The sequence below is a fragment of the Limanda limanda genome, chromosome 5 (assembly GCF_963576545.1).
Source record: "Limanda limanda chromosome 5, fLimLim1.1, whole genome shotgun sequence".
Taxonomy (NCBI): domain Eukaryota; kingdom Metazoa; phylum Chordata; class Actinopteri; order Pleuronectiformes; family Pleuronectidae; genus Limanda; species Limanda limanda.
In genome coordinates, this window is record NC_083640.1 from 5,172,521 (window position 1) to 5,199,056 (window position 26,536).

Below are 26,536 nucleotides of genomic sequence, written 5' to 3' on the forward strand. Positions count from 1 at the left end.
TTTGTGGCAACAGACCTGACTAAATGATTTAAGAGTTGAGGCTGCACACGGTAATTGCTCTCTTAGTGATGTCTAGTGATCCGAACCACAAACTGACACTGAAGCACCCGTTTTTCTTTCTTTTTTTTTTTTTTAACTGTTGCCCACAGGCACTAGTGTTCTGCGTGAGGCTGTGGTCTGCTGGATCGGCCTGAGATAGGACAAACCCGACCGCAGTGCAACATCTAGCTCCTTTTCAAACAGCCACATCCTGTCAGATAAAGGCGGCTGAGGCAGCCATGTGTATTGAGTTTAGAGCGTTCCTGGGGGTATCCTGCTCTTATCAGGGGGTCAGATAAGCTCATTTCACAGGCCCTCACCTCTGCTGGGCTACCAACAGGACCCCAGTCTGACAAGAGCTGACCCCATCTACTCTTTTTCTCAGTGTCTCCGGTTGAATGAGAAGTCAAGGACAGAGGCGACTCCACAGACTCTCTCTCCACAAGTTACAGTTGTTGCAAAATCAGACACGCAGCCTTTAGATGTGTGAAACAAACCCGACCTTGACATTGCTGATGGGGGAGTGCTCCGACTGAGCTCGCTCGCAATCCTGAGTGAACGTCTTTGTTCTGATGAGACCCTGCAGAGGGAAGCAGCGTCTGAGCTGCTGTAAGTCGGACAGCGGATGACGGTGAAAGCACACAGCCTTCGTCTCAACACCTTAGAGCTCCTGAGCCCGCTAAGAGGTTCGGTGCATGGCTTTCGGTGGGCGCTTTGACCTTATTGTCTTGAACTTGGGAGGCCAGATGAGGGAGAAAGCACCAAAATCTCCAAAACCAGTTTAGAGAACTCACCTTGGCTTATCAGTCTGAGGGCCCCTACTACATCCAGCCTCCAGAGGATCTCCTCCCCAGCCACCGCGCCCCAGCCAGACCCTGCAGGCATCTCAGGCTGACAGTTTTGAGCCAGATACTGGCAGTACAACAGAGCAGTCATAATTGGCCCCATTCATTTCTCAGGGATAATCCTCACCGAGGCTGAGCCTTTTCTATTCCTAGTGTCATTTTTTTTCACCAATGTTTACACAAGGTATGTATCGGTTTCTCCTCCTCCTAAAGCAGAGGGGCTGTGTACCCAGCATATGTGTTTTAACGTGTGTCTGGAGGTTCTGCTCTTCCTTTTCTCCACGGCTGCTAGAGCTCAAGACCTGAAGTGACAAAGGCCCCGTGAATGTCTGACTCACAGACAACTGTCAGCGTTCAATAGGGCTGGATTAAGACTGAACATAGAACCGAGCGCACCCTGACATGTTGACATGTTCTACTAAGTGCATTTCAAGGTGGATTATGCCTGTTTGCTCCATTGTGGAGGGACAGAAGAAACACAATTGCTAAATGGGGCTAGGTATTCTTGAGGCGGGCGGGTGAACTTTACTCCCACTGTCTGGGTTGGGACTGACACCAGCTTCACTCTCCTCTCAGGGTGAGTGAGGCTGCTGTGGATCCCGAGGAGGTTCAGGGGTTTCAGAGAGCTCTGTCCTTAACCAAACAAACACGGTGGAATTTTTGCCATTGTTGGTGCAGAGGGTTGAGTGACAGGGCTGCATAGCAGAGCTGCCTGTCAGCAGAGACGACTCAGGGTCAACATGTGACCACCCCGTGGGACACTGCTTGATATTAAGACAGAGCCTTATAGTTAACGTTTAGGATAGCGGCGTACAATTCCACACAGGAACATACATCAGGGTGAATACACATTTTGACCAATGGATTTCCATGACTTTTCAATAACTTTAAACCAAATTTCCATGACCGAACATTTCTTGAAATCTCGGTGTATACACGAAAAAGTGACAAAATGTAGTATTCAAACTAACAAGGAGAATTCCAAGGCATACAGTATACCTTAAATGACACAAACCCAAGTATGCCTGCTTATATTTTGAGCGTATTTCTTCAAAAGCATATGAATGATTTAAAACTCAGCGTAAATGAACTAGGGATGGGCATTCGATTAAATTGTCTTAATCGATCGTCTATTAATTATGCCCATCCCTAAAATGAACGACATGAAAATGTGAATATAACAAATTTCCATGACTTTTCCAAAACTTTTGGGAGATTATTTTTTTCCATGACTTTTCCAGGCCTGGAAAAACACATTTTAAAATTCCACGACTTTTCCAGGTTTTCCATGACCGTACGAACCCTGATACATACATGTTCTCCATCAGGGGTTCTCTGGATTTTTCTTTTGGACCACATGTATTGACTGAACCTTCTGCACATAACCAAAGTCTAGCCGTTTCCTTCTGTTCCTGGTCTTTGTGTTACACTAACTGGCTGTGGGCTGTAACTTCATATTTAGGGAATAGACATGAGCGTGATATCAATCTTCCCTTTCAAACTCAGCAAGAACGAAAAGATGCCGTATTTCCAAAATAATCTGTGAACAGCTTTTTCTTTACTCTGTTACAAAGCTCTTTGTTTCATCCCAGTGAAAAATAACTCATTATATACACACATGCACCCTATTACAATGTATACACAACACGTGCACATTCATGCACATTAATCCACAACACAGAGGAGTAATATAGAACACTGAACAGTCAATCAATGGGCATCATTACTTTAATGGTGACACTTTGCATTCCAATGACTTATTAATTTACAGATAAATTATGTATTACAAAGCTTTAATGGAAAATTACACTTCTCTATTTACATCTACTAAAGTTGTCAGCCAGGGGACATCAGGCCTGCACTCCCCAGCTCTGGGTTTTAGTGCAGGTCATCATTATCTGGCCGACCTGAAAGGTGACCCGGCTCAGCAGGACTCAGGTGAGGTGAACTGGTGTGGAGGTTTGGGCCCGGAGTAAAACCATCAGCAACAAATAAAGAATTCATTTGTGTTTTAAAGTAAAAAAAAATGAAAAAAATACAATTTTCTTTAAATGCTGGTGAGGAGTTGTACTGTGTATAAAGTAACAGAGCAGATGAGACAAAGCAGAGGGGAAGTGGAGGGTGAAAAGCAAACAGACATTACAGTTCCACCGACGGCCTCGATGACTTCCCTCACGCAGCCTCGGGCCCAACCGGGGGTCTCTGAAGTGGCTCGATAAGCTCAGGGAACATAGACTCAATTACCCTGGGCAAACACGCCGGCCACCGCTCGGTGTTGTGTGGGTTGGCCGGTGGGTTTGTTCCGTCCGTCCCCCCCCCCCCCAGGTCCCTGCTGCGTGGCACCGCAGTATGTGAGCCCTCTGTGCTCCGAGTGATAGAGTCAAGCTGTTCCTGCTGAGCGGAGGTCAGGGTCCTTCAGTCAGCACCTCGGCCCTGAATAGAGCACACAGGAATCCCCCTTCCCTCCCTTTACCCAGGGCTGGAACTCAGCTCTCTCTCCTCCAGCCCCGGTCCAAATAAACCTGGTAGCGCTCTCTCTCTTTTTTCCTCTCTCCATCTCCTGGCACGCTGTCGCTCCCCTCATCGAAATCATTAATCAGACGGGGCAGATTAGACTTCAAATAAAAATAAACTACAACCACCCAAACTACTCTTCGCTGCAGCAGACATCCTTATTGACAGTTCTCCTCCTCCTCCTCCTCGGCTTAATAGAGCCAAGATGTCCAGTGCAGGCAGCTGCAGGAACATTTAAACACTTTACTGGCAAACTCTGGGGGTCTATCACTGCTCTATTGACATAAACAGCTCCCCTTATCTTTGATAGTGAGGACTCTTGAGGCCTAACCTGTCACCCATGTAAATACACAACAGATAACCCTTATCAGTTTGGCACCAATAAAGCCAACCTGCTTCCCGGCTTCACCCAAAACACACATCTTTTTAAGGGATTAAGGGGATTAAATGTGCAACTTGAATGTATTCAGACTTATTTTTTATCCACCGACTACTTTATCCCTCCTTCCTCTTTTGGCTCAGAAATATAGGGGAGAACTGGAGGGCAATAGTGCCACCTTTGGGTGGGGCCGGGTAGTGCAGCTGTAATAGAGCTCTCACAGTTCTGTTATCGATAGATAGGGTTGCACTGGGCCCGGGCTGTGGCATCCACACGGCTTTCGACAGCACATGCTTGTGGTTCATCTACATTCCTGCATGACTCGGGAGGAAGGAGGGCATGGGAGGAAGAGAAAGAGTCCTGGGGTCTGCTGTTGGACTCTGCTGGGCCCTAAACAAGCCGGGGCTCCCTGGGCCAGGCGCTCTGCTGGCTGACGGACAGGCGGCCTGCCAACTGTTTGTGTGTGTCCATGGGAAATGGGGCGGTGTCGCTGCAGCGACGGCTCTGGGGCCATCCATCAGTGTCACGGGGGATGAGGAGGGGGCGGGGGGTGTGCGGTATGTGTCACCTCTAAGACTAATGGACAGGAAGTACAGCCAGAGAAACAACAATATTTGCAGAATATATATTCAGAAAAAGCGTTAGGGCTCTGTCCACGTTTTCTCGTGCGGTTTCGACACAACCCCGAGCACGGGCCGTAATCCTGATTGATGAGCCTGTTTATTTAAAAGAAGCTCACTCTGTGGCCTCGATAACCTGATCTATAGCCAATGCATTTCTACAGCATACATATAACATGCATGTATATGGGATAAGCATAGTCTTGGTTATGGCAGGACATGTCAATGACACTAACCTGTGCAGCCAGGGATTACATCCATGCCTGTACTAAGATGAGATCCCACTGCACAGGAGGGACGTCATAAATCTGACAAAGCACTGGGAACATTGGGGCCATTTTGGGGCCATATTAGAGCGAGAGAGGGACAAAGAGAGAGAGAGCGCGATAAACCCAGGCTAAGTTCTTTCTACTGTCACTGAGGGACCCTGTGTGCTCACCGGTGGTCAGAGACCGAGGGGCTTAACCTCAGCAGCCGGTGACCATGGGGTCCAGGCCGGAGCGCTTGGTGATGTTGACCTTGACCACCTCCTCAGCACAGGTCGGGTGGATCCCTACTGTCTGCAACAGGTGGGAATATGTTGCCCCGCACCTGAGACACACACAAACACACACACACACACACACAGAGTTAATTCAAGCTGCTGTTACTCACACTGTATCATGACTGACAACTGTGTAAGTGATCTACGCTTTAATGACTCCTGTAATTTGGTGCCATCAGTCATTTTGTAAGAGCGGGTTTGTCCTCCACATGGTGTGTAACTTAATTTGAAGCAAAGCTCGTGTCTGCTGAAGAGCTCGGAGAGGAGCCGGCTTTAAACTGGATCAGTGATGTGTTGTAGAGGTTTACTGAGGCAGTCTGTTTTTTGTACCTCTTTAAAGTAAATGATCCACCAAACACTTACTTTACCTTCCTTTTGTAGCAGTAGTAAAATGTACAATTTCAAATAAAAACCCTTTTCACTTCTGTATATTCAGAAAAATCTATAACATATATACAGTACATAAAAGTTGTAGTCTGACATGTATCACTACCTAGATTCAAGAGTTGTGACTGTGGAAAAATGTGCAGCCACATCAATTCATATTCCGTCCTGATCATCAACTTGACTCTAAATCTACAACACATAAACTCAACACCATAACTGATCTGATAGCTGATCCATCGGAAACAAAAAGCAGCAAAAAACACTGAATGTATCATAAATGTAATCCAGACTTACTGGAAGCCGAGAGCAAAGCCCTGAGTAACTTCTCCTGCATTGGGACCAGTAAAGTGCAGACCCAGGATCTTCTGGTCTCCACCTCGCTCACACACCACCTGAGGAGGTTTAAACACAAAGTTTAGGCAAGTGGGTGAAGCCACAAGGTGTTAGTGGTTGTTGTCCTCCTGTCTAACTAACCATATTTGCACGTTGCACATTATCTTCATATTTGTAGTAGGTGGACCAGGAAAAGTGGATCCTAAATCCGATTCACTAGGCCACAGATGTACTCAGAGGTTTGTATAGATCCTTCGTACAATGTGAGCAGTCTGAATCCCACTACCCTGCTGCAGGAGGCAACACTTTGTACTGCTCCTGTCCTCCAACAAATGCATTCACACTGGATATAGCAAATGAACTAAAAACATTGTATACAAAATAAAAAAATAAAAAAATCTACTTCAAAATATCGCACAGAACAACTTATGACATATCTGCAGGTCAACCTTACCTTGATGTAACACTGGCTGGCGTCACGCTCGGCGACAGTGAATTCCAGAGGCTTGTAGAAAGCATGGTAGACCTACACAGACAAACAGAGAGGACAAGTAATATAAACAGAAATTAAATGAGATAGCATGTATTATTGTTATACTTTGTGTTCTGCCTTCAGCTAATCAGTATTTACAGTGATTAAAATAACCTCTTGCAGACTTTTATTTAAACCGGCAAAGCTCCCTAGCTAAAACAAAAACACTGAGGGAGTCTTGTGTATTTTGTACAGTGACAGAGTAAAATAAGAGTAAATACATACGGTTACTTAGATAACTGAATTGTGAAAAAGGAGGCACTTGAGTTAATTATACTGTGATGCATTACAAGTCATTTAATATCTCACTACTATTTGAAAGTTCTATTTTACAATAGAATCAGAAAAAAGTATTCATTGAATTTAATATCAGGTCATGAATTCATTCCTTACATCCTGTATTTTATGTCTCATCACTACTGATTAAGACGACTGTGATAAAAATGCAGCTGATCCTTGTACACACTGATTCTTTCACCCTGAAACAATCTGTGCAAACGCTAAATCTGTGCAAAACGCTATATCAAAATCTCGATGCTCGCTCACGAGGCCGAGAGATTTCAAAAGTCCCGACTATGACGTACGTCGAGTGCGTTTTATTCTACCGGGCAAAACGTGCCGACACAGGTTGTGCGGTCCGTGCAGCTGTCGGGGGCCTGGTGCTGCAGCTCCTCCTCAGATCTCAGCGCGCCTGTCATCACCCCATACACACCTCAATCAGGCCTCCTGCTCGCCTGTCAGTCACAGCCGGGAGCCCCACCTCGCCCGCTAAACCGTTTATCTACAGCCTCCTGCAGGTGTTAGCTAGTATCTGGCACAGCATGTGCACACACAAGCAGGTAAAACACAGAGCTGCTTATTTTTGCATTGTATGTGTGTGTGTGTGTGTGTCTGGGTTTATGGCTGGCTTATGGTACAGCATGACCTGTTGAAGCATGACTTTGTACATTTTGTGTATGTGTAGCATGTGGCCGCTCATTTATTGGTAAAAATACAAATCTCATAATGCAACAAAGTTAAAGTTACAATGGTGTTGTAATAAAAAGCAATTTCTGCATCAGAACCACAAATTGAATTGTAAAAGTATTTTGAAATTCCATTTTCACATCTTCAGCAAAGCACTGCTGTTCACATTATTAACATACAAATATATGTATACAATAAATGATAAATGATAATATTTTATATTAATTGGCATTTCAATGCATTGTGGCCACTTGTACTGTTACATTAAATACTGCTAGTGAAGGATTCAGGTCACACCTCCTCTAATCCGCATGTGCAATTAAGTCATGCACATAAATATTTTAGTATATATAGTGGTAAAATGTTTTTTTCAAATTTGAATAAGTCATTATGAAAAACTGATTTTTTTTATTGTAATTTAAGTTGAAATGTGGACATATAGAGGGTTTTATTTAAAATGAAATACATTCTGGAATAATGTACAGTTGTAAATTCACTGCTCATAAAAGTATTATAAAAATATCTATGTTACCTCAATGCCGTCTTTCCCATGTCTGTTCTCTGCCTCCTCCTCAGACAGACCTACACAGCCGTACTCGAGGGGGGTGAACACTGTGGTGGGCACCTGTCCCACAAAACACACAGAAATATTAACTCCAGTTGTCCTCTCAGGAATACTTTCACTTTTATGAATACTAACATATCCAAAATACTGACATATTTTAACTTATTTATTTTAATCCGAAACTACATCAAACTGATCATCAGTATATCAGTCTTAGAAATTCCCATTAGTTGTAGGTAGGGAAACTCAACACTATATTCAAACATCCATTAAGACTTGGTGAATGATGAATTTCTGTGTATATAAGATGATGAAGAATGATGATATATTGAAAAATGTTGTATGTTTATTCTGAACTTATCCTGGAGAAAAGTTGGGGGTTTGGTCAGATGGGGGTTGGGGTGCATATGATACTCAAACTAAAAAGTTCCAGAACGTATTATATTGTTATTTACGTCTAATGCAACATAAAACAAGGAGCTCAAAAGGCCACAAAGACACAAACCTGGGAGAAATTGGAGGAAAAGTGTGTGCGGCGTGTGTGTGTGTGTGTGTGTCTTACATTGTCGTAGTTCATGAGCTCCGTGCTCTGACCAAACAGTCTGTGGGAAAGAAGTTTTCCTGCTTTAATTGCTGTCGGTGTCAATTCTGGACGACCCTAAAACAGGAGAAATGCTCATTTATTCATTTGTAAACATGTACACACAAATTATTTGAAATTAAATATTCCTTTTTATTTCGAAAAATATCTGACTTAGCTTTTTCCTATTAAGAGCATACAGTCCAGAAGTAGTGTAAATACAAACACTTGGTGAAGCGGGAGTCACTGACTGACACAAGTGGTGAGAGTTAAAACATTTAAACTATCTAACACAAATCTCTGCTTCTATGATTTTGACTTCATTGTCCTGGATGTCTGCCAAAACACACACACAGACACACACACACACACACACACACACACACACACACACACACACACACACACACACACTGAATGGTACAGGAAACAGTAGGGCTGCGGGGCAATTCTAAAGCCATGACTAAAACCTGTTAAATTACCATCGCACATCCTGTTGTCCAAAACACCTCCTGCACCTCTGCATGGATGTGGACGTGCGCTCTGGTATTCCAGTAACTGTTTACACACCAGACAGCATTCGTCATTATTATAATGCATTTGTTGGCACTCTTTCCCGAGATCAAGAATAACAGCGATGGACAAATCGAGAGATACATAAACCATCTCGGTTTTAAAAAAAAGAAGAAAATAAATCCTCCCCGCTGCCGCGAAAAGTTGACAGACAGATTGGGGTGAATCACGACTCCTCAAAGCCAGCTGTCAATCAGAAAGACGCTCAGCGATTCTGTGTGTGTGTGTGTGTGTGTGTGTGTGTGTGTCTGTGTGTGTGTGTGTGTGTGTGTGTGTGTGTGTGTGTGTGTGTGTCTCATGAGGCCTGGGAGGCAGGAAGGAAGCGCACAGCTGGTGGTGATGAAAACACAACACTGACGTTACATTGAGCAGGTAGAACTAGTATTAACATGGCTGGAGCCGCTCTGAACACACAGTGCCACTGGCTTCACTTTGTATTCAGTCTTCTGCCAAGTGCCCACTGCTGGAAAATATTTATTTTATATATGTGAACAAATTAATGTTCTACCTATGAGGCAATGATCATGAATTTTGAATTTTTTTCTCATCACAATGTTACTCTGATTTATTTTGTTATTGATTTGACCTCTTATCTAGAGGTTATCCATTTTTATATCAGACATCCTAGAAACCCTATTAATTTATAGTATGGACAAATACATGTGTATGTATGTAAATTCACACACACACATCTATATAAATGAAATAAAATAAAGTTAAAAAATAAAAGGTATTTTTACAGGTCTTGGTGGAAATGAGTAGTGGAAACCAAATGAGGGATTTTAACTTTGGGAAAATAAAATACAAGTCAGAGTTGCCCTGAACCATCCTGCACAATCTTTGTCAAATAGCTGGAGGTTGTGTGTGTAATAAGAGGAGGATCATATGCATGTTAAGTAAAGTTGGACTGAAACTGCCAAAAATATAAAATGAGAGAGCAATAGAATAAACACAGGCCCTAAAAGCTATATGATTTTTAATGAATAATTTAAAATGGATGGGCCTGCAACTGGCTAGAAAATAAAGTTGGTCTAAAGTGTTGATGAATACACTTGATAAAAATCGGACCCTGCCCAACTAATTCTGGTGAAGACTCAGTTATTACTGAGTTATTAAAGATGAGGCTTGATTAAAATTATCTACATCTGAGTTTGAGCTCATTTTAAAATAACATTCAAATTAATCTGCATCTTAAGACCTAATACTGCAGCAGTTCCTGTTCATGTTGTACAAACAACTTTGGACAAGAACAAAAATTCTAAAGTTTGAATCTGATAATTACAGGCCAAGATCTGATGTTTTAATTAATAAGATTTGTCTTGATTTATCAACACTCGTGGACATTGGAGATTGTGTCATAGTCTAACATGTAACATGTATTCTTTCATTTGACTCATGCCTGACTCAGTGTGAACAAGCAGTAGGATGTTTCAGGTAAAGCAACAAAAAATGTGGATGTGTTCAGAGTGGACTTTCCGTTCATATTTTAATAATGTAACAGTATTACTTTACAACCAGTATTAATTAGGTATTGATGTGAAAATGACTTAGAGTGATGATTCTGTATTTACTGACATTTTCCAGAGCTGTTATCTGGAGGTGATTGATTCCACATTTCGCTCCCAGTGATGACAGACTTTTGGAAGAGCCATAACTGACGTGGGTGTGGACTTCCAGTAACTTTGAACAGTCCAACACTCCAAATTAACACTGCAGACTTGCGTTTCTGTGTTTTACTATTGCAGAATGTTATTGCCGTGGTTTCTCCCGTCAGTGTGGCAAGTGCTGACAAAACCTACCTCACCAATGTCACCGAAAGCATAGATGTTTGGCACCGAGGTCGACTCGTCAGCGCCCAAAACTATTTTCCCCGTCTCCTTGTTGAGTCGCACCCCGAGCTTGTCGAGGCCCAGGGCCTTGGTTTCAGGGACTCTACCTGAGGAAACAACACAAGAACAGTATATTACATTAGAATTATAAAGGGAGGGGAAAAGAAAGAGGAGACAGGCGCTCTATAGTGATCATAACTTTCCATGTTCAGGTTTTCAGGAATGTCCTTAAGTTCCATCCTACACAGAAAATTGAGAATATTACTAATCAGAAACCTAAACATAGCTTATACAGAGGGAGGCTATCTGAAGCTAAAACGCTAATAAGAGAGGGCTTCTAAAACTATAAGGTTGTGTAAAACAAATAGGATTGGGGTTTTCCTCTGATTCACCTTCAGGGGGCAATGATGTGCAATGTTGTATATGAAGCTCTACCTTTAGAAATTAGTTATATGATGTCTTCTAATGAAATAATTTCTGAAATAAATAGTTAATCATAATCATTCACTATCAACTTTTTACTAATTCAAATAGTAGCTCATTTATAAACCAACAAGACTAAGAGTCTACAACCATGCTAGCATCTCTACAAACTCTATTTTGGCACAACGTTGCTTTGAGATAAAGGCTGAACTTCAGTACGTTAACATAGCCTCTATGAAAATGCAGATGCTGAACATTCATAACACACATATGTTTACCATCATCATTATCTTAGTTTGACCTGTTAGTATTCTACAATTTTCCTATTAGCACTCAGCACAAATCTGAGAGCAGACTGATAGAAGTACTGAGCAAGTTCAACAATAAATGATTTGATGAAAGGACTAAATGAAAAGTCGTGGGATCACCAAAGCTATTAGACAACATCATCTGAAAACCAGAACTATACATACAAAGTGCCTATCCATATAGGAAAGTTCAAGCTATTCAAACTTTGAACTGAACGTGCAGGAAATGACAGAAGATGAAACTCATTAGGGTTCATCCTACGAAAAGAGACATTTGTGGCCGACTGTCACAACCCTAGAGCCATTGCGGCTGACTGGTACAAAGTGTGATTTCCTGCATTTTCTCAGTTTTGTATCATTGCAAATTGAGTATCTCTGGGTTTTGGACAAGTAGTTGGACAAAACATGCAATTAACTAAAACATCTGGATAGCTAAAAGCTCAAGAGTAGGAGAAAAGATGAGCAGCTGGGAATCGCTTATCCCATCGATCCCATGGGACACAGAGGTGCGATTTCTGACACTTCCTGGGAGAAGGTTGACTGATGCTGTCGACACTGAGTCTCCATGGTGATGGAGCATGAACCACTGCCTCCTCGGCCTTCTCCATAGCTCCTCATAACCTGCCTGGGTAGCATAATAAACACCCGGCCCCGAGGTACCCATGTAGATTCTATCGGACGGCAAAAACAACAAACCTCCGAGACCCTTTTTCCTGACTGGAGCCGGAGAACAACGTGCTCCCCCTCTTCTCAGACCAGTGGGCTACAGGGACCTGTCTAGTGCTCCGCAGCATGGGTGGTGGAATGGAATAGAGAGCACAGACGAGGAGGACGGACAGGAAGTTAGCCAGTCATGACCATTTCCCAAAAGCAGCACTTGTAAATATTTTCTTGTCGTCTATTGCCACAACACTGGAATAGTCCATGTTATTCTCTAGTTGGTGTAAAGTTTAGTATCATACGTATAGCTTTATAAGGAAAGTATGTTCTCACAATCAAATCAGATTTTTCTTATTTCCATTTTTATGTTTCTGGCAAAAAGGCTCAATACTCATACCAAGCATTTTCATTTAGGAGGAGTATAAAAATATTGAAAAATGTATAATTTATTTACAACAGTTTCAGTTTTTTATAAACAAGCTCCATCATTCCAACCTTCCATCCATCAGTATTTGTCATCAATTGTAACTTAAAAACACATCTTTAACTGGTGTATAAACAATGTAAATCAGTGAATGATTGATGACATAACGTCTGTGGCCATATAGCATATTATTTGTTGACATATTAATACTTTCTTCACTTTCCTCATCAACTATTCAAACTATCTGTTGAAGGCTATGAGAAACAGCTGAAAACAGAAACTTAGTAAGTAGATCTTGAGTTTTTGGGAGTTTTAGATCGAAATTATAGATGCATGGTCAACAGTACTCCAGCAATTAATATTTATATAATTACTGTGGACAGCTACTTTACATTTATTTAAAAATCTGGAACCCTGATATAAGTCACAACATATAACTGCTGACAGACTGGTTAGGAAGTTCAGGTGTGGTACACTCAACAGCAGAGATGAGGAGCAGGCTACAGAGATCTGGTCAGCGCACTTCTATCAACTCACAACTCCAATGTTGACTGAAGTGACATAATTTGGTGCAGTTTATCGAACTACATGCAACTACCCTCTAGTGCCCCTAGTGTGACCGTCGGTGAGGTTTCCCTTCAAACTCTAGATTAACATGTCAACATAAACTATTTTAAACCTATTCGTAAATGATTTGTAAATGTATATAAACACACAAATTAATGCTTTATATGACACAAAAGATTTGGTAATCATATATCATTATATTTGGTTACTGTGTTTGATTACATTGAGTCACAAATCATTTGTTACCTGTTTCTACATCAGTTACAGTTCCTTCATAGAAGAATATATGATTGAATATTTGCTCTTCTGTCTGCCGTTACCAACATTAGAGTGTGATTAGATCTTAATGTATGTATTTTTTATATAACCTATAAATGCTCAAATGGTGTGGGGGGATTTGTGTCCATTATGGTTTACATCCTGTGGAGGGCTTACCTCCCTGACAGCTGCTGCAGCTGAAATACTTAAAACTTGAGAATTTTCTGCTTTGAAAATATTACATTCCAGCTTCAGTTACAGTGAGATTATCAGTATGGGCCTACAAAGATCTGTATCAGTAGAATCTCACTGTTGTGTTCAGACTTTCTCTGTCCATACGAGGCGTTCCCGTCTGTAATTCCACTCGGTGCTGAACTGTGGCACTGACCACGTCTCCATTGTACGGCGACAACACAACAACAACAGTGAGGTAGCTGATAAGGGACTTGGTATGAGCTGGGACACACACAGACTGTGGTCAGACACATGGGCTGATCTGAGCAAAGCCTGTTTGGACATAAAGAGGAAGCCTGCAGACCGCTACGCTAATTAGCCACAACAAAGCTGAAATGAGAGCTGGACGCTTATCTGATCAATCAAATGAACAAAGACAAAAGGGAGAGCAAAGAGAAGGGGAGGTGTTGTTCTTGGGAGAAGAGTTTGCCGGGGCCGCCCCAAAATCCATTTAAGACCAAAATAGTTTTATTTCATAATGCAAATAGATTTAGATCTAACTGGCAGAAGAAATGGTTGTTGTCTGTGGATAATAATAAAATCAAGAGAAAGGAAAATGAAACAAAAAAACCCGTTGGCTGAGTGTTAATTACCAGTGTCCAGAAACGAGATGTGTGATTCCATACTTTGTTCTGTGAATCACAGTGATCACACTCTTGCCCAAAAACCATCATGTATCATGTAATATGATTGAGTAATGAATAATATACACAGTTCCCTCTAGGTCTGATTCATTTGTATGATTATCTATATTTTTGATAATACAGAAAGATGTTGACAGAGGAGCAACATTAGATCAGGAACTTGATCTTCATGAGGCAAATGTGCTTTAAAAGCTGTGACATCCTCGAGTCCTGTAGAGCAAAGTGAGGAGGAAGACTAACGTGTCCACTATCTGCAACCAGACAGGAAGAATGGAAATGTTCTGTTTCCTGATGTGTTTCTGTGGGCACACCTGGACAGGGGAGCGGCCATGAGGCCAGGAAGGAGCAGGGGAAAGGTGGAGGCAGCCAGGGCCGTGGAGAAGGATGTAGCAGACGCTGGTGATACTGTCCCCCCTCTCCCCTCTGGCCTTTAATAACTCCACAGAGGCCTGGGACACTGCCCGGCCCCTAGTGTAAGGTCAGCGTAAAGGGAAGTGGCCTTGTACTCATAACTCCTGCTTGCACACATCAAAGAGCGGAGACCAGGCTGTTACTGGTTCTCACTGAACTGTATGGGAACTAAAGCCCTCATGGATATACAGTGAATGTAGTAAAGGTTTAAAACAGAGGAAACTGCTCCTGGTATTTTCACAATTTCTGGACATACTTTTTATGAGTAGAAAGGTTTGATTTAATATGATGGAAATTGAAGTTGTGGTGATTAAGACTTAGCAGCAGACGATAAAAAATACGATGGGGAATAGGCTACAAATAAAACTATAAGGCTTGAAGAGTTTTGAGCTCGGTGAATTAGGACAAAAATATATATTTTCGGGGGATTTCAAAATGTCAAGTTCTTGGCAGAGTTTTGGTATTTCACGCATGATATGACAAACACCGACTCAACAAGCAATCACTGCATATAGCATTCTCACCAGCAGCCTCATGGCGAGACCATGTGGGAATTCCGCCACGGGCGAGAAGAACGAACGTCATTTCAGCCTCGGGGTCACGCACATCCTTGTCACTGTCACACGCATGGAGCAAAAGGACGTTTCCCTCACACACACACACACACACACACGCTCAAAAAGCAAGAAACCTGGAAGTCAGATTTTCGGAAGCACGGCGTCGTCTTTGAAAGCGCTCAACACAAATAAACTGACGGCTGCGGCTCTGACGGAAGTCCCCTCCATTGTTACCCACACTGCTTGTGGAATGGCCCAAGTGAAATGATGGAACGGAGAATGTATGGACGAGAGAGGGGAGGCATGGAGCTGGTGGTAATGGCCGGCGGAGGGCCGTGGGCAGGGATGGCAGTGACAGATGCAGGGTTGGTTTCCGCAGGGCTGGCACGGGCAGGAAGGCGCAGAGAGGGAGAACAAAGAGGGGAATGTGGTGACCCTGTGCCTGGGTGCATCCTGCCCCGTCCTGCCCCTCTCCTACCCGAGAGCCAGCTTTGGGTGATTAACACTTCCCCTGGCCATTCCCATCGCTCAGGCTTTATTACTTTGTTTTCAGCCTTGATTCTTCTTCTATCTGCTGACACTGCACTCTATTGAGGATGACAATGAAATTGATGGTGGCGGGGGAACTCAGTCATAGCCTGGTTTTTATGTCAGGGATCTATTATTACATCGCAGGGAAACAATACAGGTGTAGATTAACATGCCGTCCCTAGAGAAGTTTTGAAAATAGGGGATAGGGGGTTAATCGCTGTACTATGAAATTATTTAACTCATTTCAAAGCAGCAGTGTTTTAATATCTGATCAGGTTGTTGAAAGTTGACTTCATAATCAAATCGAGTTTCGAGATCATCTAAATCATGTTTCTCAACCCCATATCAATTAGATTAGTCAATCCAAGTCTGATATAAGCACCAGTTAGCACCTCAAAGGAAAGGCTTTTGTTCACTTAGTCAAGTCCTGCACAAGTCGAAAGTCAAGGGCAAATCAAGTGGAGTCAATCATAACAAATTTCAAGTCAAGTCACAAGTCTTTATTATAGCAAGTGAGTTTTCCTTTAACACAGCATCAATGTATTATATTCAAGGTGTGAAGCTGTGCTAGACATGACCAACACTGTCAGGCAAAAACATGTTATTGAAACATTTTTTGCAATCAAGTCTTGTATCTATACACAAGCTGTCATGTCCTGTGTAGTCATTTTTGTGACATTAGTCTCAAGCCTACAGCTTTGATGTTTCTACAACCAACACAATGAGCAACAGACACTTCAGGGATGGTGTCTGTATTTGAACGACTCATCTGATCTTCATGTGGAGGAAGAGAGGGTTCATCAAGCATATTGCACTTATGTTACCTCCCTCATTAGGTACCTCTGGTGGTAATGTTTTCATCTGTGCTTGTTAGCAAGCAGGAAAATCGCGAAAATACTGGATGAATGCTACAAAACATGGTGGAGGGATGTGATATGGGCGATGATGGGGTGTATTTTGTAATTTTCGTTTCTCCAAAATCCATGGGTCTTGATGAAGAAAAAAAACAGGCACATCAATCCTGATATTTATGAGTGTGTGGAATTTGGTGTGGTTCCCATTATCTGTATTTAGTGAATCTATGGACTCTTTGGTTTCATAGGGGACTGTTAGGCCTCTACTGAGAGCCATTCTAGTTTTTGATTTTGATGAGCTGTCGTTAAGAAATGACACACACACGCACAATCAAGATGACACACAGACTCACCCACTGCCCACAACACGGAGTCGTAGGTGTCCTTGTGCTCACTGCCTGTCTGGGTGTCGGTCCAGGTTACCTGCAGGGCTCCTGAGGACAGTTTGTCCACTCTCTTTGGGACACACTTCCATGCAAACTTGGTCCCATACGTCTCCATATAGTCTGTCACTAGACCTGCTATTTGCTGCATAAGAAAGAGAGAACACACACATTCACACACGATGAAATCAACATCATTATAATCAGATAATGCACGCTGTAGGGCAGAGAGCAATACCTGATCAAACCCCCGGAGGGCGATGCTGCGAACCATCACTGTGGTGTCCAAGCCGATGCCTGTGAGGAACCCAGCGCACTCCAGGGCCACATCTGAGCAACACCAGGTTAAGGATTCAAGTGCTTGATTTACATTTACAGAGAGCACCATTATGAGTGAAGCTTTAAAAGTCACAGTCATACAGCATCTTAACAATGTTCAGTTAACTGTTTTTAAAGAAATTACGTGATGTTTATTTTAATCATGCTTTACTAAATGAAGTGTAAATACAGTAATGCAAAAACTTTTTTTGACCAGTCATAAGGTATTAATGGAAAATACTAAGAGTTAGTAATAGAATTTCAAACTGATCTGACACTGAAGTTACATTTTATCGAATCAATAACTTCACACTCTCTCAACTGATCACCAGGGGATTTCTCCGCTGGCTCCATTCACCAGCTCTCTGGCAGACAAAGGATACAACTGGCTCCAACCACAAGTCTGCAAAAAAAAAACAAATAAAGAGAAGCTCTCAGCTAAACTAATAATACAATAAAAATACATTTCATCAATTGTTCAGCACACTTTTGGCCAAATAAAACAAAGCAGGTCCGGAGTTGAAAAGGTTTACTTTAAATCCTGGAATTAGAGAGGCGATGAATTACAGAACCTTACCACCTGAGCGGGAAGTCAAGAGGTGTGAAGAAAATGTACGAGAAGGGGACAGAAAAGCAATGAGTGTGTGTGTGTCTGTGATGGGGTGCGTGTGTGTGGTCCGGGTGAATCACAAGTCTAATCCAGCACTGACATCTGTCGGCTGAGGAGGGCTAATTTCTAGCATTTAGGCTAATCCCTGCGGATGGGGTGTGCCATGTTCATGGCTCAAGTCCGCACATCAGTCCGCTGAGTGAAGCCAGTCACCCGCATGGATGAGGCCTCTCTCCCCCTTGTTTTAACCCACTTCGGCTCAGACCTGCTTCCCTTTAGGTCTGCTCCACCTGACAGCTCCTGGTGCCTGCAGCACTTCCTGCCCTCGTCCATGCTCACACTAACCACTAAAAGCCCCAGTGCCCATTTCCCCCACGTCTGTGAAACGCACCGCTGCGCTTAGCACGTATTGTGAGGTGGCTTAGAGAAGATTAGGCAAAGAGCTTTAGCTTGATTCTACACTTTCATCACTGAGAAACTGGGTCCTTTCCCCTCACCCTGCTTCTCACCTGCTGCGTCTGGTTGTATTTTAATATTGGTCTGTACAGATGTGATACAGATTAGAATCTTTACAACCATTTTCTACAATGGGGTCATTTGGGAAATGGACTCAGTGAATGCTCAATGTCCCAAATTTTATTTCTATAGCCCATATTCACAAATAACAATTTGCCTGATTAGGCTTAACAAAAGCCCTTTGAACATGGGAGAACCCCCCAGAAACCTCAAGGAGAGTTACAAGTGAGGTTTTATCTGAATACAAAGAAACTTAAACTCAGGGTTCATACACATTTTGACCAATGGATTTCCATGACTTTTCCATGACTTTTCAATAACTTTAAACCAAATTTCCATGACCGAACATTTTGGTAAATCTCGGTGTATACACAAAAAGTGACAAAATGTAGTATTCAAACTAACAATGAGAATTCCAAGGCATACAGTATACCTTAAATGACACAAACCCAAGTATGCCTGCTTATATTTTGAGCATATTTCTTTAAAAGCATATGAATTATTTAAAACTCAGCGTAAATGAACTAGGGATGGGCATTCGATTAAATTGTCTAAATCGATCGTCTATTAATTATGCCCATCCCTAAAATGAACGACATGAAAATATGAATATAACAAATTTCCATGACTTTTCCAAAACTTTTAGAAGATTATTTTTTCCATGACTTTTCCAGGCCTGGAAAAACACATTTTAAATTTCATGACTTTTCCAGGTTTTCCATGACCGTACGAACCCTGTAAACTGCTTTCAGACAATTTTCTTGATGGGCTGCATGTGAGAACGAAAAATGTCTGAGTCAGTTGTTCTGGACATTTTCCAGAACTTTTCCTGCAAGTCCCACTAGTAAAATGGCAAATAGATTATTAGTAGTTATTTGTTTCCTTCCAAAACTGGAAGGAAACAAACAACCCGGGATAAAAAAGAGGTGCCATTCACGTAGCGGACTCTGACAGAGATGTGTGTACTTGGAAAGACAAAGAGATTCAAGAGCAGGTAGAAACATAGTGTCTTTGTATTTTTTAATGAATTGACTAAATGAGTATTTAAAAAATATTTCCATCTAATGAACCACAAATGTATAGGGTATGAATGCATTGACTCTTGGCTGTGGATTATGGGAAATTTAATCTCTGACAGTCCCTAACAGTTTCATTTGAAAGTTTTACAGTGAAAGTGTGGCCAGCTGCACAAAAGTTTAGTAACATGAATCTGTTTCCTGCTTCCCCACTGAGATTGTTATCGATGTTTGAGACAAAACCGCCATGTTAGGTTACTGAAAACATCACAGTCAAAACATTTACTATGTTTAATATAAGGAAATGCTGCCAAAGTGAGAAAGGGCGAGGCCGTCTCGTCCACACATGGTTCATTTCTCCTTTTACACTGGACTTTCGCCTGAGGTAACAAACTGGACAAGGAGCCACCCAACAAACTATATAAAAATACTGAGGCTTGGCTCTGTTGCAGCACTGGTGTCAAACCAAGGCTTCAACTGAACCAATGAATCTTGAGAAAGGAGGTTTTCTCCTGCTCGTGTGTCTGTTTGTTAATCTTAGACAGTTCCTCGGCAGTGATAATGGAAACATAGATTTGGATAATCCTCTGAGTGTCTGTGTCTTGCTCCAAACGAAGACATTTTCATTCACTGTTACTTTCATATCCTGAAAGCATTTCTCATTTTGTCTGGATTGATAAACTGTGGAGAAAATCTGAACCTTTAAGAAAATTTGAATAGGTTCCATTTTTGTTGGAAACGTGAAATGAGGCAATTTTGCTGATTTTTAAAAGAACTTTTCATGGGCAAACATAACTTTTCATTGATAATCACTTAAACATTTTGCAATTTGCAAAATATAATATTAGCTATCTGATGCAAATAACTTAACTGTTCAGTTCATAGTTGTTGTCCTTTCTGATTCATTGTAAGTCTATGTAACATCCTGTGTGGTTTTAGCATAGGGATGGATATGATCAGGTGCACTGAAACACTGGTGTTATATTTTCCGGCTTTTATTCCCCTACTCTTCCTCAAGTCTAGACAAAGTATTTTTATGAGAATAAATATGTTGCATTGTAAAATGAAATAGCATCAACCCCAACACAACTCCACACACGACTCCCTCTCATTCATGTACTGGTCCATCTCGACTGGTCCAGTATCAGAGTCCTGTTGGCACGTGCTTAGCGCTGATGGCAGCCGGCTCTGGGATTCGGCCCTGGGGCCAAATCTGTCATTTAGCTGTGTGTGTGCTCCAAGGCCCATTAGACACCAATCACTCGCTTGGACCCCCCCACTCCTACACCAGCCCTACCAGCAGAAACAGCCACTTGGACCTCACCTGCACAGCTGACAGCTCTGCAGCACAACATCTCCAGCTCATGGAGCTAATGCTAACCCACATCTCCCCCCTTGAAGCCTGCAGGGACGTAGAGGACCGCACTAACTGTCACACACCTACATGAAAGGACTTCCTGAACTCAAGTGTTCTCACCGAGAGGATAATTCTGCTTCCTATACAAAGATGTTTTGTTGAATGGGTGAATGCTACAGTGGTAATTGTTAAAGGACAGTTCACACTGATTTGTTGACTGTAAATGATTTTGTGTTGCCACCAAGTGGTTAAAAAGCAGAATAGCACCCTTTTTTGGTACGTCTCACGTTTGAGAATAAAATCATACAGGAACTGATGAGCCTGAACAATAGAAAAAGGGAATAAAATGGAGCATTTCAACTACAAAAAATGTACGAGCCTTACTCATCAGACAAACCAAAGATAATCTAGTTGACATTTTTTTTAATAAAAAACAATTAAATCTCCAGGCCCCAGATGAACAGCCAGGCAGACATGAAGCTGGTACATCGGAAATTAGAATTTCTGCTTATCCGTCTCCACGAGACAAACAATGAACATAACCGTTGTAATACCACAACCACAACCGCAACCACCAATCACCGTCTGCATGTGGTGCCAAGAGGAAACGTCAGGGAAGGACCAATTAACCAGGTGATGACAGGAGCTAAATGGTTGGATTAAAGGGCTTGTTCTGTAAAGGTCAGGATGCACGCCGCTAATCTGAATCATGAGGCGAGGACAGGCTGACAGGAAGGGAGAAAAACAAACTGCATGTCACCGATGAGTGATTACAGTGCGTGACAGTAGGACATGGTGTGTCAGCGAGCAATGCTTCGCCTGGGTAGAGCGAGACATTAACACGACAGAGGTAAGAGGCTGTTTCCCTGGTTCGTCTATGTATCAATAAAGATGCCAACAGGCTTTATATTAAATATTATAATGCTGCTGGAATAATGAAAAAGGTCTGATACTGCAATTTGACCACCATCACACAGCACCGACTTGTTAATATCTCCTCAGTACAGCAGTTTTAATACAAGCGTGTTGCCAGGTGGGAGTGGGTGGGTGTTTTGAGACAAAGCTTCCTCACGTTTTTCCGGGCGATCTTTTCAGCCAGAATATGTCATCACTGGTGATGCCATGCTCCATCGCTCCAGGGATCTGTAAGAAGAGTTAAAGCAGTGAACATAACCATCAACCTATCAGTCACCTATCAACATATCTATCAATAATAGATGGCTCCCAAAAACCTCCGATCTGGGGTGTGTTGAGACTTGTGCACTCTATGTGCCATCATGGAATGCTACCAAACCTCACTCCGGTTGTTTTGTCTGCTTCTCTCTCCCTCTCTGTCTCACTCGTTTACCTGGTATCCAACCAACCAACCAACAACGTACTGGCAGAGAAACCATAACACAGATGATGCTTACACTTGTGGGGTACTTAGGCCGGCCACCTGTGGCGATCACGACGTTCTTGGCAGTGAGGATGGTCTGTATGACAGAGGAGGGAAATGACATGAAAAGGTCTCTGTTCATATCCTTTAGAAAACAAGGAAATGTCCGATGACGGAAAGTGGTCTCCACAGTATTGAACATTCAGGTGATGATGGAAACACTCTGAAATCACTGAAACAAGCAGCACCGTCAGTCAGTATGAAGTTGTACATATATATAGAAAGTTAGGATCACAAAGTTGGTTTGGATTTAGATTTTGCACTTTTATTAAGAAGCTAAAAGAGCATTAAATTCATCTAAATGCAAATTTATAAGAAAAGGATCAAAATAAAAGTGGTGGCTAAACTGAAACTGTGTAAGGACATTTAAATAAAAGTGATTTAATAGCTGACCTCTTTTCCTGCTTTAGTCAATCCTTTAACAGTGTGTTGATCCACCAGACTCCCTTTCATGTTCAGATACTTCACCTTCCTGCAAAACAGAAAACAAACAGGTTTCTCACAGTGGTGGATTTATCTACAGCAATAAAGACCAGTAACTAACTGTTGCCAATTTACTCATAACTATCCCATTATCACTCCTAACTTATTTCCTACGTATTTCCACTTCTTCTTCTCTACAATAATCATTTACCAAGAACATTTTTACTTACAAAAGATATTAAAAACAAGATTCAGTTGTACAGAAAAGAGGCTTCACGGTGAAAGATAATTCCTTATTTGTTACGTGTTGTGTTTTGTTTGTGTTGCAAGATTTAGCCTCAGTTTTGTTTTTAGGTGAAAACCAAAAACAATATCACAGCAAATTTTCTAGTTTGCAGGAGTTGACAGTGAGCGAAAAGAGCCAGAAGAATTTCTAAACTTAGATTCTAATATTTTTTTATCTGTTTTTTTATCATAAATCAAGCTGTGCTGCTGCTATATGGACAAAGTAATTTGAAAACACTGAACTGTAATGTATAGTTGGAAGTTAAAGTCATATTGAATTTCAGTCCCCTTCCACATTTACTTTAAAATGACACTTTTGATTGTATTATTCACTCATATTTATGCGCTAGCTGTTAAAAACAACTCATATGTATATTTACAATCTGTATTTCAGGGGAATATAATAAATAAAAATATATATATGTATTCATATATGCAACATATATATACACATTTTGGGAACATCCATGTAGAGGTTAACACCTGTTTGCCTTCCAGGCAGTAACTCAATCAACATGTAGCTGCTGACTCAGTCATTCAGCTGTGCACACGCAATACATCATATCTGTTGTACGGCTGTGAGAAAAAAATGTAAACTATGAAGGGACACAAAAACTGGGAATTATTATTTATTAACCCCTGTTCATCCATTATCACCACATTTGAATGAATGAATCAATTTGATAATACATCATCACTGAAAGAACCAAATAAGACTACAGTGAGCACATGTGATCTCACTTACTTGTCCTGTAGCTGAACTCTGTGACCCCAGTTCAGAGACCTGACATGGTTTTGGATAGCCTCTGCCATGGTGGCCCTGAAAAAACATCACAGGTGATAAATACACTAGAAACATGCATTCATAGACAAACTAACAGTGCACACAAGTGTACATGTTATTATTATTATATTTACTATTATTATTATATATACTGTTGCTACCATTATTACTATATACTGCTATTATATTGGTATTATTACTATCATATATAAATATATATTATGTTATATTATATACTTTATATACTGTCTAACAATAACATTACCATCATATCATCAGTACTACTACCATCATCTTGCCACTGCACCTTATCTACCTATTTATCTTGTGTTTCTGTTTTTATTCTTTCTACCTCAATATTTTTTTATTTTATTCTATTGTATTGTATTTTTTTGTATTCAAATATACCGGCTGCTATGACGACTTAATTTCCTTTGGGGATGAATAAAGTTATCTATCTATCTATCTATGTATCTATCTATGTATCTATCTATGTATCTATCTATCTATCTATCTATCTATCTATCTATCTATCTATCTATCTATCTATCTATCTATCTATCTATCTATCTATCTATCTATCTATCTATCTATCTATCTATCTATCTATCTATCTATCTAAGAAGCTCTTTATATGCCTGCGTTTGTGTGTGTGTCCTCAGAGGAACATTTAATCAAGTTATTTTTAATTATGAGATTAACTAAAGCACTAAATCTTTAACACACTTCAAATGTTATTCTCAACTTTGGCTTATGTTATTTTTTTCAATTGATTTAAGACTGTGCAAGTATTTTCTTCTTAGAAAACAACATCCAATCCAATGTATGTTGTTTTCCAACATAATTTAAAAGACTGTGTGTACCTGCAGCATAATGTAATCTCAAACATGTTCTGCCCTGGACGCTGTCTGTCTGTAATGTGATCACTAGATGGTGCTGTTCAGCTATGAATATCAGAATGAGGAAGACTTCTCCCTTGAGCTGGAGAAACATTAAGATACATCACATTGAACTTGAGTTGGACTCACCAGTCATGGCACACTGGCCCTGTGATCTGCCAGCCGAACTTCTTGGCATCTTTTACTGCGGAGCCAAGTAGAGCGGCCTGGTGCATCAGCTTCTTAGGAATGCAGCCAACGTTAACACACGTACCACCAAGACCCCATTTGGTACCTATTTAAAAAAAAGTATTTCCAGAGGACTTAACGACCTGTGTAAATCTTCAAACAACAAACTTTAAATTTGTAATTAACTACAATAACAAATTCAATTTTACCTTTTGCAGATGGTTCCACATAATCTAAAACGGCAACTCTCTGTCCCAACTGTGCCGCTGTAAAAAGTGTATATGTTAAAATAAATTAGATAGAAATGACTGTTCATAGTGCGTCAGGATGCACAGATACCTGAACAATAATTAATAATGGGAATGGGAGATATCACCTTCTTTGGAGCAGGCCAGCCCTCCAGAACCTCCACCAATAACCACCAGGTCATAGTCAGACCTCTCTGTGCAGGAATAATGGATGATTATAGCAAAGTAGCAATTATGTTAATTAAAATATGAATTAACCAATTACTGCTGCATTTACGTTTTTATTTGGCATACCATTTTAAGTGCCCGACCAATTTATCAGTAGGTGAATAGAAACGACTGATATGATCCTTTCATAGACATATTGGTATCTGCATTCATGTTTGCCAAAAAATGAAATAGAGACAATAAGCATAGCAGAATGTGAGCTCATGTATATATTTTAGATTTAAAAAAATCTGTTTATTTTCTGAATTCAAGTTCTATATATTTGTTTTCTCTTTCTTTACAAAACATTTTATAGTTAAAATGTAAAATATTCGTTGTCAATAGGGTTTGATAACAACACCTTGGGAATGATGAACCAATTTCTTTAAATATATACATATATATATATATATGGATATATCAGAGATTATGTTACAATTGAATATTGGTTCCAGTGACCAAAAATCCATATTGGTTGGGCTCTTCATATAACACCATGCAAACATGTGGCAATTTTATATGATCTAACTACAGAGGGATATTACACAATACCCTAGCAACCCAACTCACCTCACGGACACTAACACTTGTCATATACAATAGATTCTCACATTATTGATCAAATGTAAGTATGACCTCTACACACACAGCAATTTATTAGGAACACTTAGTACCTGCTGATTGGTGCAGTTATCCAATCAGCCAATCATATAATACTGATGCAAGGTATCAAATCATATCAAGCAAGCAGCAGCATCAGTGATCTGAGGGTCATGATGGCTGGAGACAGACAGGCTGGTTACTGGTCTGAAACTGATGATCTCTGGGACTTTAACACACAGCAGTGTCACTCAATGAGCAGCAGGTGTAGAGACAAACACCAGGAAGCAGCATCCACATGTTGTTTAGTTTGAATGACTTTAGCAGAGGTTCCTGTCAGCTGATACTGACTCTGACAGAGCAGAACAGGACAGTTACACCACACAGTGCAGATAGATGTGTTTTCTAATGTGGACATTTATCACATCAGTGGTGTTTACATAAACGGACATGAAATAACAGACAGTTAGCAGGAGCTGTTTTGTTTTGAGTTAGCTTCATGCTAACAGCAACGCCTCCGCTCATTTAACCTGAGCCCGGTGTGTCCTCTGTATCTACAGATAATATCAGAACTACTCAGCCAGTTGCTTTACCTGTCAGCGTCCTTGTTAGGACATGAAACCACTTGGTCCTTTTCCACCGGTGTCTTCCTCTGCACAAGGCAGCCATGTTGTTATTGTGAAAGGACCCCAGCAGGCTGAGGTGGT

The 26,536-nt window shown here is 41.1% G+C and overlaps 1 protein-coding gene across 1 annotated transcript; it reads right to left on the reverse strand.

Moving 5' to 3' along the window:
* Positions 1-3,211: 3,211 nt before the first annotated feature.
* txnrd2.2 (thioredoxin reductase 2, tandem duplicate 2) lies at positions 3,212-26,498 on the reverse strand. Its single transcript, XM_061071247.1, has 17 exons — positions 26,423-26,498; positions 25,151-25,216; positions 24,984-25,040; positions 24,736-24,880; positions 23,669-23,743; positions 22,609-22,687; positions 22,190-22,252; positions 21,850-21,920; positions 17,662-17,681; positions 17,199-17,290; positions 16,931-17,105; positions 10,677-10,813; positions 8,287-8,382; positions 7,692-7,784; positions 6,116-6,187; positions 5,623-5,720; positions 3,212-4,988 (listed from the first exon to the last, which is right to left on the reverse strand). The coding sequence occupies exons 1-17, from the start codon at positions 26,496-26,498 to the stop codon at positions 4,865-4,867; spliced, it is 1,539 nt and encodes a 512-aa protein (XP_060927230.1). The 3' UTR covers positions 3,212-4,864.
* Positions 26,499-26,536: the final 38 nt, after the last annotated feature.